The sequence below is a fragment of the Centroberyx gerrardi genome, chromosome 23 (assembly GCF_048128805.1).
Source record: "Centroberyx gerrardi isolate f3 chromosome 23, fCenGer3.hap1.cur.20231027, whole genome shotgun sequence".
Classification (NCBI taxonomy): domain Eukaryota; kingdom Metazoa; phylum Chordata; class Actinopteri; order Beryciformes; family Berycidae; genus Centroberyx; species Centroberyx gerrardi.
The window spans coordinates 531,144-547,189 of NC_136019.1; the positions used below are offsets into that span (position 1 = coordinate 531,144).

General features: G+C 42.4%; 2 protein-coding genes across 2 annotated transcripts; both read right to left on the reverse strand.

Moving 5' to 3' along the window:
* Nucleotides 1-996: 996 nt before the first annotated feature.
* On the reverse strand, nt 997-4,701 carry LOC144537886 (uncharacterized). The gene is made up of 5 exons (XM_078281778.1): nt 4,656-4,701; nt 4,318-4,449; nt 2,592-2,698; nt 1,610-2,112; nt 997-1,273 (listed from the first exon to the last, which is right to left on the reverse strand). Exons 1-5 carry the CDS (start codon nt 4,699-4,701, stop codon nt 997-999), a joined length of 1,065 nt encoding a protein of 354 aa, XP_078137904.1.
* Nucleotides 4,702-7,568: 2,867 nt separating this feature from the next.
* On the reverse strand, nt 7,569-9,807 carry LOC139916942 (uncharacterized). The gene is made up of 3 exons (XM_071905948.2): nt 9,706-9,807; nt 9,519-9,548; nt 7,569-8,796 (listed from the first exon to the last, which is right to left on the reverse strand). The coding sequence occupies exons 1-3, from the start codon at nt 9,721-9,723 to the stop codon at nt 8,116-8,118; spliced, it is 729 nt and encodes a 242-aa protein (XP_071762049.1). The 5' UTR covers nt 9,724-9,807; the 3' UTR covers nt 7,569-8,115.
* Nucleotides 9,808-16,046: the final 6,239 nt, after the last annotated feature.

Consider the following 16,046-nt stretch of genomic DNA (forward strand, 5'->3'; position numbering starts at 1 on the left):
CATAACAGCATCTTAAGAAAAAATACATTTAACAATTAAAAATCTTGTATAAAAATGTGAAAGAGTAGAATATACAAACATTTTCCTTAATGTTCACACTTTAACATAGGAACTTTAACATAACGTACATTAGTCACAGGGAAATGAAAATGAATTTTTAGCTCACTTTAACTACCTCTAATTTACCCAATACACCTATTTTACAATTTGTGGCAAAATGATTCACTTTTTTGTTTTATTTTATTTTTAAATCAAAGCCTCATTCCTTTCACTTCCTGGAAAATAGAACATCTTAAGTGGTGAATTCATCATTTACCAGGAGGGAAAAAATCCAACCAATAAAACATCACAGATTTTTGAACAATCCCGCCCCTGCCATCAAATAAAATTGCCTTTCTTTACCTAACTGATCTCCCATTGGTTTACACTTTTGAATGATCCCTCCATGCGTTAAGTCCCGCCCCAACATCCTGTTTCAACAGGAAATACATCACATTAAGGAAGGAAGATATCAAAATTACATTTCACTGCGACTCCTCAATTAACTAAAAAGACAAACATAGTGGAAAAAAATGTGTTTGAACATGAACACATTTTCAACTGTGTCAACGTTCTCCAACAGTGTTAAAGATTGACTTTAAAGGTTAGCAAACTGTTAGATAAAAATCAGTCAACATTTTTCTGAAATCTCATTAAAATAGTTTGGACCACAAAGAATGAACATTTGGTTGAACAAATATGTGTGTGTGTGTGTGTGTGTGTGTGTGACAGAGTAAACCCAGCTGTAATTTTAAGTCCAGAGACTCGTTCCTCGTACATGGATAACAGAGTTAGCAGGATAAACCGGCCAGCATCACGTTGGCCTGGATGAATAAAACAATGTACGATGAACGAGGCTCAGTTTGGTGTTAAGACCTGAACACTTGAGCTTCCTGCGTTGGTTGGACAGAGAGAAGCTTGTTCCTCCTGCAGACAGTGGAGGCGCTCTTCAGCAGTTCAGATGCAGCGGTGTCTCTTCAGCTGATGTGACCAGGTGAAGTTTTTCTTACACCGGTCACACCAGTATGGTTTCTCTCCAGTGTGTGTACGCTGGTGGTCCCTGTATGAACCTGAACGACTGAAACTTTTCCCACACTGGTCACAACAGTATGGTTTCTCTCCAGTGTGGATACGCTGGTGTACCCTGTATGACTCCAAACGACTGAAACTTTTCCCACACTGGTCACAACAGTATGGTTTCTCTCCAGTGTGGATACGCTGGTGTACCCTGTATGTACTAGACAATCTGAAACTCATCCCACATTGGTCACAGTGGTATGGTTTCTCTTGAGTGTGGATACGCTGGTGTATCCTGTATATACTAGACAATCTGAAACTCATCCCACATTGGTCACAGTGGTATGGTTTCTTTTCAGTGTGGATACACTGGTGTTTCCTGTAGTCACATGAAAGACTGAAACTCCTCCCACATTGGTCACAGTGGTATGGTTTTTCTCCAGTGTGGATACGCTGGTGTTTCCTGTATTCACATGAAAGACTGAAACTCCTCCCACATTGGTCACAGTGGTATGGTTTCTCTCCAGTGTGGACACGCTGGTGTTCCCTGTATGAATATGAACGACTGAAACTTTTCCCACACTGGTCACAACAGTATGGTTTCTCTCCAGTGTGGACACGCTGGTGTACCCTGTATGAATCTGAACGACTGAAACTTTTCCCACACTGGTCACAACAGTATGGTTTCTCTCCAGTGTGGATACGCTGGTGGTTCCTGTAAGTACATGAAAGACTGAAACTCCTCCCACATTGGTCACAGTGGTATGGTTTCTCTCCAGTGTGGACACGCTGGTGTGCCCTGTATGAATCTAAACGAATGAAACTTTTCCCACACTGGTCACAACAGTATGGTTTCTCTCCAGTGTGGATACGCTGGTGTACCCTGTATGCATCTGAACGACGGAAACTTTTCCCACACTGGTCACAACAGTATGGTTTCTCTCCAGTGTGGATACGCTGGTGTTCCCTGTATTTACTAGGCCGTCTGAAACTCCTCCCACATTGGTCACAGTGGTATAGTTTCTCTCCAGTGTGTCTGGGTCTGTTTGTGTCTCTCTGTTTCCATAGAGACAGGGGAGAGACAGAGAGAGAGAGACGTACAGAGTGTAAGACAGGGTGGGGTGGTGGAACGAGGATCAAATTTAACTACCACCTCTGACATAATACTATCAGCTATGAACCCATATCTTATGTGACACACAGCAAATCATATATCCTGTGGAATGTACTGTGTAGTATCATCTGTACTGTCATGACATCCCACATCATATAATAGGCATATGGCATCATATGAACACGTGAACATGTTAGAGCAATATTATTTCTTCCATACCTGGATAACAACAGCAGCTGATGTACTGGGCTGAGGAGAGAGAGAGGGAGAGAAAAAAGTGAAAGAGAGAATCATGTACGATGATATGGATTGTAATATCTCTTAATTATAAACAGACAAGCTAATAGGCAAATTCTACCGAAAGAACAACATTAACTTACAAATAAACAAGCTCTCACCTCTTCTGAAGAATTCATTTTGCCTCCTTAGTGGCGAACACCAAATTCAACACAGCTGTCCTGAATTGAGACGAAATGGCCGACAACGTTCCTCTCCTCCGCCAGATGCTTCTCTTCCCGCCAATCAGCTCTGACATCAGAGACAGTCGGTAAGACAGGGAACACCCACAAAAACAGCAATAACAATAGTAATATCGCAGCAGTGATTGTAGCATCCAAGCAGTTCTATAAAGACTTAAACATTTCATTGATGTGAATGGCAAAACAATAAAAGTTCTGCTGTCCAACAGACAGAGTCTCATATAAAATGCTGTGCAGAATTGAACAGCGTCTCTCTCAACACTTTGAGAGTCATTCCTGCTGACTTGTGCAGAGGAAGAAGCGCTCCCACTTCACCACAACATGACAATCTGAGATTGGAACCAGCAACCTCTCAATAATAATAACAATAACTCTCAGCAAGGATCACAGTCACATGATGTCCAGACAGAGACGCTGGCAGTTAGAGTATATATGCTTCCATCTTTGTTCCACCATTGCTGTGATATACACCAAATATTATGACTGGACCAACCATGGTAGAATTATGACTTGTTTTCCTACTGATCTTGACAATACAGACAGTTTTCATTCCCACCCAGTCAGAGGCGAGTCTGAATTTGTGACAACTGCCAATTTTAAACCACTAGGTGTCAGCAAACAGCCACTCACCAGCCAGCAGGATAATAGAATATCTTCAGTTATTTAATGGGACAGACACTGGTGTGTTTCCAGTACCGTACTGTATCTGTAACTATCTATAGATATACAGTATACTATTGATTAATGCTTACCACCACTCCTTTGTGAAACGATGCTCCATTAAAACGCCTCTGCATCAGTTTGATCGATAGACGTGTTTTGTTCTGATTTGATCTGGGAAACAAATAAAGAGACAAATAAATAATAATAATAAGTAAATAATGTTAGATACAGGGAGTTTGCCATAGCTTAGTGTTTCAGTGGATTGACCCCCTGCACACAGTGAGTAATAACCGGGTGAGGTTTAAGCTGCAGGGAGGCTGGACTCTCCAAACCGTAAATATAAAGACATGCTGGCCTGATAATTATGGAAATCAACTAGAAGTGACCGGTCTCTTCGTGTTGGAGCGTAAAGACATTTCTGGTGTGCAGACCTCTGAGCAGCAGCAGCGCAGCATATAGAGAGCAGAGCTGCACTACCAGCCTGCAGCAACAAGCAGCAGGACGGGACAAACTCACTGACTGTTTGTCCAAACTAGAAAAGACACTTCTGATCACTTCTGATACTTCGTCTTGACCTGTTCAATTAAACATCTGGATAATATCTACAGCCTTCCATTCTGCAGCCTGATCCATTTCATCGTCATTTGATACGTTAAAACGTTTTAACTGTTACTTTAAATGGGGCCGAGATTTAAATGTAGCTTTGCTTCAATGGAGCATCGTGTTATAAAGTAGCGCTCGGCTAACTTAGTTTATTACTATAAATAACAACCAGTAAACCGATGAAGAAACAAAGTTACGAGCTCTAGTTCATCAGAAAGATAATGTTTAGCTAGCGAGCTCTCCGGTTAGCATGAGAGCTAACGGCAGCGACAGATAAAACTTTTCTTCATTTAAAACCAGTTTTCCATTCCTCCAGACTGCATCCATTCAAATCAAAGCGTTGCAGCCAGCTGCAGAAAGCTCGTGCGTCCCGTTGATGTGTTCATATTGTTGAGCTCCTACCTGAAGCAGTCCGAGGGCCGTGAGCCTGAGCTGCTTCTTCATCAGAGGAAGACAAAGGCTTTTCCCCGGTCGCCGAGGCCTCTATCTGACCCGGAGTCTTCCGGTCGGAGTTACCGGACGCTCTCCGCGGCGCTACAACGAGCACAACCGTGCACATCTACCGTAGGACTAACACGGTAGTAGCCTAGCATAACACATCCGAGCTAAGACCCGGACTCAGGAACTACTGGACTCAGATAAACCAGGAAGACCGAGCGGGGAACTTCTTTTATCTCCTTGTTCTTCTCTCGTCAACAGTCTGCCGCCACGCTGCGTTACAAGCGTGATCCTACACCCACCCATGACGCATTGCGCGAACGGGTTGAAGATGGGACGGGGCGTCATTATATCGGTGACGTCACTGAGTCCAGCCAGGCTGGTTTTTGCCTGTAGACCAGAGGCTCTCAAATGTTTTTCAGCCAAGGACCCCTTACAAGATAGAGGATATACCGCGGACCCCCTCATTCTGATGTGTGATTTTGGGCTATAGAAATAAAAATTGACTTGACTGGACATGTATGTCCCTTGGAATAATCTGACGTAGCCTATTTTTTACACTTCTATAGTCTTAGTTATGTGAAAGAACACCACAAGAGAAATTTATTAGAAAGATATTAGATATGTATTAAAAATATTTGCACCATCTCAACACAGAATACCCATAAAACAATCAATCAATTAGCTGCAAGTAACACTGTACCTAAACAAAATATCAAAGGGAAATCGAGAGAAAAGTGCTAATTTGAAGTGCATTTCAGAACATACACACACACACACACACACACACACACACACACACACACACACACTTATAAAGCTCAGTGGGTAGAGCAAGGCACTACCACTGGCAGGTTGTGGGTTCTATTCCCATATTAAAGATCTCTCCTCTCCTTCTGTAAGGTACTTGAGATAAAAATCCCACAGTTTAACAAAATGTTGTGGACTAACAGTGTGATGTAGTGTAGTATGTTGTATGTAGTATGTCATAAAGAATCCCGTTTCGGCTACCAGTGTTACATTTGGGTCCAGACTTTGAGTTTCCCAGTCACAGTAACTGTCGCTACAAGAACAAAGACCCATTGAGCAACAATTACATATATCGACATAACCTGTTTATTAACAGTTTTGTGAATATGGATATTAAAGCTTAAGATTTCCCAAAATTTTGGGATGTTCAACTACAGCCAGAACCCTTATTAATCATCTTAGGCATGTCTGAAACTCTGGGACGATTAACCGTAAAACAACATTTCCTTTCCTATTGTCTTGTGATGGCTTAGAGACTCCAGAGGGGTTTTCCAGAAAGACGGTTTAAGAAATCCTAAACTAAATTCTGAATTCTGACTTGAGAGCGAGACACGGCATAGTGGGAATTTTCGTTTCCAGAAGAACTGATTCCAATTTCAGTGATCGGGCTTGATCAACTCCGGATAGGTTGAGACTGAACTATGCGCGTTCACGGTGAATTTATAAAGCCATCCTCAATCGAGGACTGAAAATAGGATTAATCATGGATTCAGAGGCGACAAGCAGATCAGATCGTCATATTTCACTCCAGCTGAACAAGAAATATTAATGACAGCTTATAGTGAATGTTTGTGAACTTTTTTATATTTCATTTAGGTATAGGCCTAATCCAGGCAGCATTAAAAAAAAAGTATATAGAACATAATTCAAACTCGTAGGATTTTATTTTCTTAGTAGTAGCCTAAATGTAGGCCTAGACTTATTTGACTTCCACACTGTATGTAATTGGAAGAAGGCTGAGGCTGTACAACAGGTGGGGGTCCCAGCACCACTCTGAACAGTGGCAGAGGAGCCGGCCCGCACTCTGAACAGTGGCAGACAGATAACTGACGGCATGAAGGGAAGGTTCATCACATTCATAATAAACACGCATCTCTTCTCTCTTAACTCTATGTCCAGTGTTACACACTGGCTTCCAGCAGCGAAAAAATGAAGAGCGACGCATAGCGTTTGTACAGAGGTGAGTGGGAAATGTGAGGCTGAAGAAGCTATTCAGATAAATTATTGACTGTTTTAAAAACGGTAACGCTCGCGATGATATGCTACAGGTGGGTGTGATGAAATATATCACGGCCCCTCTCTGGACGTAAAGCCCTGGGAATAATTTGAGCTTCCATGTGGACGGGATCTTCCATGACAGGTTTAAAGCCATTTTTCAGACAAGTGTAACGAACTGGCTTGTGTGATGCTTAAATGCTGCAGGCTCAGTCGGGTTTAACTCAAGTCAGCCTCAAGTAAACCTGCCGCACAGCAGGTTAGCTTGAGAACAGAAGTTGCCATAGTAACTGATCTAGTTATTAGATCTGGATAACTTGCTAATCCTGCTTTCTGGAAAACCCCTCTGCTCATATCATGGAAGAAAATACAGGTCCTCACACACCAAACAGTGGCTTAATGATTTGACTAATACTTTACACTTAGAAAGAAACAGATACATTCTTAAAGACAAAGTCTCAGAAAAGATCTAGGCTCCTTTCATGCATTACCTAACCAATGTAAAACCTTAATTATTAGCAGTCTACATGATAGTAGGAGGGTGGGTAGGTGGTGGGTTAAAGGGGGGGGTTGTCCTATCACCTTCTAATTGTTGTGTTTTTTTGTTTGTTTTTTACTTATTTGTATGTTTTTATATTCATATATACATACATTATGATATATGGATGTCTGTTAAATTGCTCAAATAAAAAACATTGACAGAAAACTTGAAAGAAAAAGATTTCCCCAAAAAACAAACAATACAAATTAATGATGAAAAAAACACCAAATAAAACAAAAAACCAAAACGAAACATAACAGCATCTTGAGAAAAAATACATTTGACAATTAAAAATCTTGTATAAAAATGTGAAAGAGCAGAATATACAAACATTTTCCTCAATGTTCACACTTTAACATAGGAACTTTAACATAACGTATATTAGTCACATGGAAATGAAAATGAATTTTTAGCTCACTTTAACTACCTCTAATTTACCCAATACACCTATTTTACAATTTGTGGCAAAATGATTCACTTTTTTGTTTTATTTTATTTTTAAATCAAAGCCTCATTCCTTTCACTTCCTGGAAAATAGAACATCTTAAGTGGTGAATTCATCATTTACCAGGAGGGAAAAAAATCCAACCAATAAAACATCACAGATTTTTGAACAATCCCGCCCCTGCCATCAAATAAAATTGCCTTTCTCTACCTAACTGATCTCCCATTGGTTTACACTTTTGAATGATCCCTCCTTGCGTTATGTCCCGTCCCAACATCCTGTTTCAACAGGAGATACATTAAGGAAGAAAGATATCAAAATTCCATTTCATAGTGGGGAAAAAAACATGTTTGAACATCAACACATTTTCACCTGTGTCAAAGTTCTCCAACAGTGTTAAAGATTGACTTTAAACGTTTTCAAAAGCTTACATAAAAATCAAAATGTCAAAATGTATGTGGAATCACATTAAAATAGTTTGGATCAGAAAGAACTAACATTTGGTTTAACAAATAATGGGGGTATGTGTGTGTGTGTGTGTGTGTGACAGAATAATGTCCAGGGACTCGTGCATGGATAACAGAGGTAGCAGGATAAACCGGCCAGCATCTCGTTGGCCTGGATGAATAAAACAACGTACGATGAACGAGGCTCAGTTTGGTGTTGTGACCTGAACACTTGAGCTTCCTGCGTTGGTTGGACAGAGAGAAGCTTGTTCCTCCTGCAGACAGTGGAGGCGCTCTGCAGCAGTTCAGATGCAGCGGTGTCTCTTCAAGTGACGTAAATAAGTGAAGTTTTGCTTACACTGGTCACACCAGTATGGTTTCTCTCCAGTGTGAAGACGCTGGTGTTCCCTGTGTGCACTTGACTGACTGAAACTCTTCCCACATTGGTCACAGTGGTATGGTTTCTCCCCAGTGTGAATACGCTGGTGTTCCCTGAATGCATGTGAATGACTGAAACTTCTCCCACATTGGTCACACCTGTGTGGTTTCTCTCCGGTGTGAATCCGCTGGTGTTCCCTGTATGCATGCGAATGACTGAAACTTTTCCCACATTGGTCACACCTGTATGGTTTCTCTCCAGTGTGGATACGCTGGTGTGCCTTATATGTACTTGGATCACTGAACCTCATCCCACAGTGTTCACACCTGTATGGTTTCTCTCCAGTGTGAGTACGCTGGTGTTGTTGGTATGCACGTTGATCAGTGAAACTCCTCCCACATTGGTCACAGAGGTATGGTTTCTCACCAGTGTGGATACGCTGGTGTCTTGTTAGATTGCCTGACTGACTGAAAGATTTCCCACACTGCTGACAGGAGTAAGGTTTCTCTCCTGTATGAACTCTCAGATGTTCCTTTAACGTTTGAAGCATTCTGAAGTCTTTGTCACACAGCTGACAGCGGTGACGTTTGGGTCCCTTGGCGTTTCTCTGTTTCCATAGAGAAAGATAAAAAGAAAGAGATTAGGACAGAGACAGAACGAGAGTAGGGGGTGGGGGGGTAGTGGATCTAGTAAATAGGTTTAACAGTTCATTATTACGTCTGACATGTAATACTATCAGCTATGAAACTATTTGATAAGTAACACACAGCATATATATCCTGTGGTATGTACTGTGTAGTATCATCTGTACTATCATAACATATCCCACATAATACAATCATAGACTGTAAAAAAAGATGGACGTAGTGAGTGTGACGTCACCCATAGGTTTCTGAAGGGCCGTTTTGAAGCCAAAAGTTCGGGTCTGCGAGCGCCGCCATTTTGACCGTTTTTGGAGCCGCAGCGCCGCTTGCTATTGGTCCGTGATCGGCGAGCTGCGCGATCACTGGACAGGTGAGGTCAATGATGCAGTCATTTTGAAAATCGCCATATGGACACATATTAGAAGAAGTGAAATTAGCTACTGAGACCATAATCTCTTGTCGAAAAAAATGATTGACTTTATATTTTGAGTGAGAAGTTGTGCCGTGGTCCCATAGACATGAATGGAGTTGAGTGGGATTTAGAGTCTTTTTGGAGCCGACCCCCAGCGGACGTTAGAGGAACTGCAGCTTTCAGACACTTCCTTATTGGCTTCAACATTCACCCGTGGTTTTGGCCGCTTGAATACAATAGATATATGGCATCATATGTACATTTCATCCATACCTGGACAACAGCAGCAGCTGAGGTACTGGGCTGAGGAGGGAGAGAGGGAGGGAGAGAGAGAGAGAGAGAGAGAAAGTAATTAGAAACAAACTCGTGATCTCATCACTAATTTCTAAACAGACAAGCTAACAGGCCAATATTACCAACAGATTAACATCAATGTTACAACAGTGATATTTTTCCTCACCTCTTCTGAAGAACTCATCTTGCCTCCTTAGTGGCAACAGCTGTACTGAACGGAAACAAGATGGCCGACAATGTTCCTCTCTGCCTCCGCTGGATGATTCTCTTCTCACCAATCAGCTCTGACATCATCAGAGATAGTCGGTAAGACAGAGAACACCCACAAAAACAGCAGCAACAACAACAATAATAATAATAATAATAATATAGCTGCAAACAGTGATTGTAGGAACCAAGCAGTTAAATGAAGACTTAAACCTATTGTTGTGAAGAGCGGCGCTGAAGGGGTTAATGCTTTGAATGGTTATTTATTTGGCGGTCTTTATTATTATCTTTGTCATATAATTCCAGCAACCGCAATTATAAATATGTGGCTGTTTCTTTATAATTGTAAGAATATTGTTTGTTTACTTCCATTCATGCATATCTATTTGGTGGTAATTATGATTATTGACAATTCATCTTTGGCACGTCTATGTGTTTTCTATTTTCCTTTATTTAGAGCCAACCAGCCAACAGTCAACTATCACCATTTCAACTCAGCAATAATTGTGTAATAATTGTGTTAACAGTAATAACTGAACTGGACCCAATCCTTTTTGCTCATTTTTCCTGACCGCACACCCGCTGTGTTTATCCTCCTGGAAATCAGTACAAACTTTCACATGGTCCTTCGAGCAGGAACTGATAAATGCAATGGATGGAGCACAAAGGAAATCCAGCAGGCAGCCTCAACCCCCCTCACATTTGGCATACTATGACTATAAAACAAAATAGGCTGGTTACAATTACGGGCCCTCAGTCTCCAACCACCTCACTCAGACCCAAATAGTCAAGAAGCATCAGTTGCAGCAGCAACTACTCATTCTCATCAAACAGATAGCAATCAGATAGCTCCCCAATACAATCCAAACAATCTCGCTTCAATGAAGAGTGACACTGATGAACCGAGACGAATGATGATCCATCTCGGACACTCTATGCAGGCCTTAGGAGACCGGCTACCTCAAACCTCTCTACTCCTCAGCCCAAGCCACTCCAGCCCATACCCATCCTCCGTCAAGTTGGTCAGCCATTGGTGAAGGAACTTTGTGCATGCTTGAGTCAGCATGAGTCTCAGCCTACTCAACCACAACATGTCCTCCAATCTCCACCTCCTCACAGCTGTGTGTCCTCACTTCCCCCACCACCTGGGTCTATGCTGGCCCAGCTCAGCCTCCCCAGCCTGATCCTGCCTCCCAGTTTTATGAGCCCCAAACTAATCTCCATGTGCAGTCCTTGTCCTCATCAGCAGATCCACAGCCAAACGACCTGTTCGGCTCGACTGTTAATAAAATGCATTTGCTGTATCATTGCATTTGGTTTATAGTGGTTATTTCTGTTTAAATTTACTCTAGACTTTTCCGGTAAATGTTGTAATGAAACCCTGATAGCCAGAGATACTAAAAGGTATTGCTACCGTGGTAGAAACGGTAGAAACAAATTCCTACCGTTGCACGGTATATACCGTCATACCGCCCAGCCCTAGTGGGATGCACGTGTTGTTGTGCCTCCAAAGCTACGTTCGAGAGTGCTTACCTCACTGCATGAAGGACACCTTGTTGTAGTCAAGATGAAAAGCCTCGGCAGAAGTTATGTCTGTTCACCTATCATAGATGGCCAAATTGACATGCAACAGACCCAGCGCCAACCCCAGACAGCACCTATCCACACATGGATAGGTGCCTGCCACCTGCCTGCCACCCCCTGGCAACGCATACGCATCGATTATGACGTTTCTTACCGCGGTCGACGCTCATTCAAAGTGGCCTGAGATCTTCATCGTAAAGAAGGCAACTGCTAAAGATACAAGAAAGCACGCACATCCAAACTAATACAAGGTGCTGGACAGAAAGACAGTCAATTAATATAAGATAGAGTCCGCACACTAGAAATTGTTCCTGGTGTTTATTACCACCACCTGTAACGTTTCGAGCGTGAGCTCTTCTGCAGACATGAATGCTTAAAGAGGCACACGCTACAAATACCTCTTATGGCGCTTTTCCACCACATGGTACCGGCTCATATCAACTCGACTCTACTCGCTTTTGGTAGTACCACTTGGTTTTCTATGTGGCTGTTAGTCAAAGCAAGGAGACGGATTTTATTTCAGAAGAGGCTGAAGGCAGCAAGAGAAAAGACTGCTGAAAAAAACAGGAGAGTTTGGGAAATCCTACAAAGGCGATGCAAGAGGGTAAGCTAACCTGGTAGCTAACGTTAGCATATGTTCGCGCAATGATGACGATTCTCTCTGACCAATCAGTAGTCTGCAGTGTTTTCACGTCACCTTTTGGTATCGTCTCAGCTCGCTTGGAACCTCGACGGAGGTGCTACCAAAAAAAGTACCTGGTACCTGGTACTTGCCCAATGGAAAACCAAAAAAGGCGAGTAGAGTTGAGTCGAGTTGAGCTGGTACCATGCGGTGGAAAAGCAGCTTTAGAGGGGGGTCACCTGACAGGTCACCTGATTCTAGGTGAATAAAGACTTAAAGTGAAAAACAAGTGAAGTACCCACTTGCACAGGCTTACCTCAACAACTACTGAGTGACAACAGCAGTCAATTCACAGGGGAGAAGTTTCAAAGCTTTCTCAAGAGGAATGGCATAAAACACATTACATCAGCTCCTCACCACCCTGCTACGAATGGACTAGCAGAACGTCTTGTTCCAACATTCAAACTGTCCATGAAAGCAAGTAGGAAGGAGGAGGTGCCACTGCCTTCTGGCCTACAGAATCACTGTACATGCTACAACAGGACAGACACCTGCGATGCTGTTCATGGGATGGAGTTTAAGATCACGCTTGGATTAACTGAAACCAGACATTCGTAAACATGTTCAGGAGAAACACTGTTCTCACGGTCAGCTACAAAGCAGCTGAGAACCTTCGACAGTACCAACCAGAAATGGCAGTCTGGTGAGATATTGTCAAATTTGTCACAGGCAGGACCCCTGTCATACACCGTTAGTGTGGGGCCCAACATGGTCTGGCGCAGCCGGCATGTGGACCAACTTCTGGATTCATCATCAGCTGGAGAAATCACAGCACAATCAAAGGGCTCAGATCCTCCCCAGGACTCAGAGGACACCCTCATGACACCCAAATCCCAGAAACTCTGGATTCCACTCCTCAGAGTGCAACTGACTCTCAATCTGCAGTACAGCGTTAACCCGAGAGAAATCGTAGTCTGCCTCAGAGACTTGATTTGTAGTTAACTTGGATAGAGACTGTTGACCTGATTGTTGATTCAAAAAAACGAATGTAAACATTTGATTTATACTTGACATTCCATAATGGTAATTGTGCCTCATTTGGATTTAATTTACAGTCACTGTAAATGTATATTCTCTGAAACATTGTATTTTTTGTTTGATGTTGACTCCGAGTACATCAAAGCTGTAAGGGAGGAATTGTTCTGCATTTGGAAATAGAAAACATTATTTCAGTATTTAGAATAGGCATTTGGCACTGTTTTTTAAGTGATACAATAGTCATTACACCTTTAATAGGCCAAGTGATACATCAGCGTAGTGATACCTGTGTGGTTGAATTTGCAATTGAACAGTGAAGAAAACTAAACAGTATCTCGTGGTTCAATTCATTATTTTATTGCTGTTAGTGTAAGAGAAGAAACACAACACATGCCATCTTCCATCTTCTTTATGAGCCCACTTTCTTTTTAATGGGGTTGTAATTGATTTGTTCCAAATGCCAAATCATTCCCCATCAACAGTACTTGGAAATTTGAGGCAATTTGCAATTTAAACCACTAGATGTCAGCAAAGAGCCACTCGCCAGCCAGCAGGATAAATTGATTAATGCTTAACTAACGATGCTCCATTAAAACGCCTCTGCATCAGTTTGACCGAGCGGTGTTGTTGGAGTGACGTCATGAGTGACAGAAAGTTACGAGTACTAGTTCACCAGAAAAGAACAAAAAAGAACAAAAAAACACGAGTTCACCACAAAGCTAATGTTTGGCTAGCGAGTTTTCCCGTTAGCATGATAGCTAACGGCAGCGAATGATAATACTTTTTTACGATTTAAAATAAGTTTTACGTAACACGCAATTAAAGTTAATTCAATTAGGTTTACAAACCATTGTAACCCGTCAAAGCTTTGCAGCCAGCTGCAGAAAGCTCGTGCGTCCCGTTGATGTGTTCATATTGTTGAGCTCCTACCTGAAGCAGTCCGAGGGCCGTGAGCCTGAGCTGCTTCTTCATCAGAGGAAGACAAAGGCTTTTCCCCGGTCGCCGAGGCCTCTATCTGACCCGGAGTCTTCCGGTCGGAGTTACCGGACGCTCTCCGCGGCGCTACAACGAGCACAACCGTGCACATCTACCGTAGGACTAACACGGTAGTAGCCTAGCATAACACATCCGAGCTAAGACGGCACAAAGTTAGCACCGAGGATCTGGAAGAAACCCGCTGACTTTAAACGGCTAGGCTGCTTACAGCTTTACAGCTTTTAACCCGGACTGCTATCAGGAACTACTGGACTCAGATAAACCAGGAAGACCGAGAGGAAACTTCTTTTCTCTCTTTGTTGTTCTCTCGTCAACAGCAGGCCGCCATGTTGCCTTATACGGGTGACACTAAAAGCGCCCGTCCGAACAGCCAGAGCCGACTGGAGCCGAAGTGCCGAACGGAGCGTCATTGTAACGGTGACGTCACTGAATCCAGCCTCCAGGCTGGTTTTTGCCTGTAGACTGTAACGACTGTAACGTTTGTCTTTCAGTAAATTGACAGTCGCTGTTGTGATGTTCAAGTTTGCATTTTGAGAAATTGTAATATCCTGCTGTCCTTTGTGGTTTGAAATATTAATAAAGTTATTCAAAAGGCTTTCATGAGTTTTTTTTTTTAAAACAACTTTATAGAGGTAAGGATTTCTTGAATGAAGCAGGTGAGACCTATAAGCTCTGCTCTCTAATGACGATTTTAGATTAACATAAAATGTGACGCTGTCGGCTATTTCAGCTGTATGGTTTCACCTAACAAGAAATGGATTTCACCTATCAATAGTCCAAGTGGCTTCCTAGTTATGTCATCAGCTTGGTTCGTGCTGGTCGCGTGATACCACTCTAAAGCTGTAAAGAATGTTCATTCTGTTTGGTTACAACGTTGTGACAAAACAGGACGACCACCAAAACATTGAACATACACATACATTTAACATACACTAATACACTGTGACAATACAACCAACAAAACATGTAACATTATAGAATAAACAGGAGGACCACTAAAATGCACACACAAATAAGACAAGCTCCTAAGAATAAAAAATAATTGATTCACCTTAAACACTGAGATGTTTACACATAAACATCTCAACTTTCAAAACAATTAATCAATCAAAATGTAAAATGTAAACTTCAACTGTCAATTTACTGATATAGACTAACATTACAGTTGTTACAGTCTACAGGCAAAAACCAACCTGGCTGGAGTGACGTCACGTGACGTTATAATGATGCTCCGTTCGGCAATTCGGTTCGGCTGGGCTCTGGCTGTTCGCGCAATGCATCACGGGTGTGTTTAGTATCATCCGTGTAGAGCAGCATGGCGGACGATAGTTGAAGAGAGAATTGTTTATCCGTGCTGTCTTAGCTCGGATGTGTTATGCTAGGCTACTACCGTGTTAGTCCTACGGTAGATGTGCACGGTTGTGCTCGTTGTAGCGCCGCGGAGAGCGTCCGGTAACTCCGACCGGAAGACTCCGGGTCAGATAGAGGCCTCGGCGACCGGGGAAAAGCCTTTGTCTTCCTCTGATGAAGAAGCAGCTCAGGCTCACGGCCCTCGGACTGCTTCAGGTAGGAGCTCAACAATATGAACACATCATGATAGTGATTTGATGGACTGCAGTCCGGAGGAATGGGAAAACTGGTTTTATATTAAGAAAAATGTTTTTTCACTGCTGGTAGAGAACTTGCTAACTATTTATTTATTGCTGTTTATTGTGAACAGTATTGGGGAAAGTTACCTTTGAAACCAATCACCTTGCTTCATTACTCGCCCTAAATAGTAACTAGTTAGTCTTAACTAACAGTAACTCATTAGAGCCTTTAAATCTGTCTTCTGATGTCTTCACTCTGACTGTACAGAAATCTAGCTGCCATCTTGCCTGGGCGACTCTAACAGCCAAAGCAGCCTTTGTATCGTGACGCAGTGATATATTGTTGTGAACAAACCTGTTGACTGATCACACATCAGTCGGTCTAATTTATGATCCCATATGTGCGTTATTCCTATTCCCACATTACTGTACGATTTGGGACAATATGTAAACCTGTTCACTCGCGCCAGA

Coding starts and splice junctions, on each gene's coding strand:
- LOC144537886 (XM_078281778.1), bottom strand. CDS start 4,701: ATGACGCCCCGTCCCATCTTCAACCCGTTCGCGCAATGCGTCATGG. Junction 2,699..4,317: donor CGGCCCTCGGACTGCTTCAG/GTAGGAGCTCAA, acceptor CTCTGATGTCAG/AGCTGATTGGCGGGAAGAGA. Junction 1,274..1,609: donor AGTTTCAGTCGTTCATATTC/ATACAGGGAACA, acceptor ATTGTCTAGTAC/ATACAGGGTACACCAGCGTA.
- LOC139916942 (XM_071905948.2), bottom strand. Junction 8,797..9,518: donor CAGCTGCTGCTGTTGTCCAG/GTATGGATGAAA, acceptor CTATGGAAACAG/AGAAACGCCAAGGGACCCAA.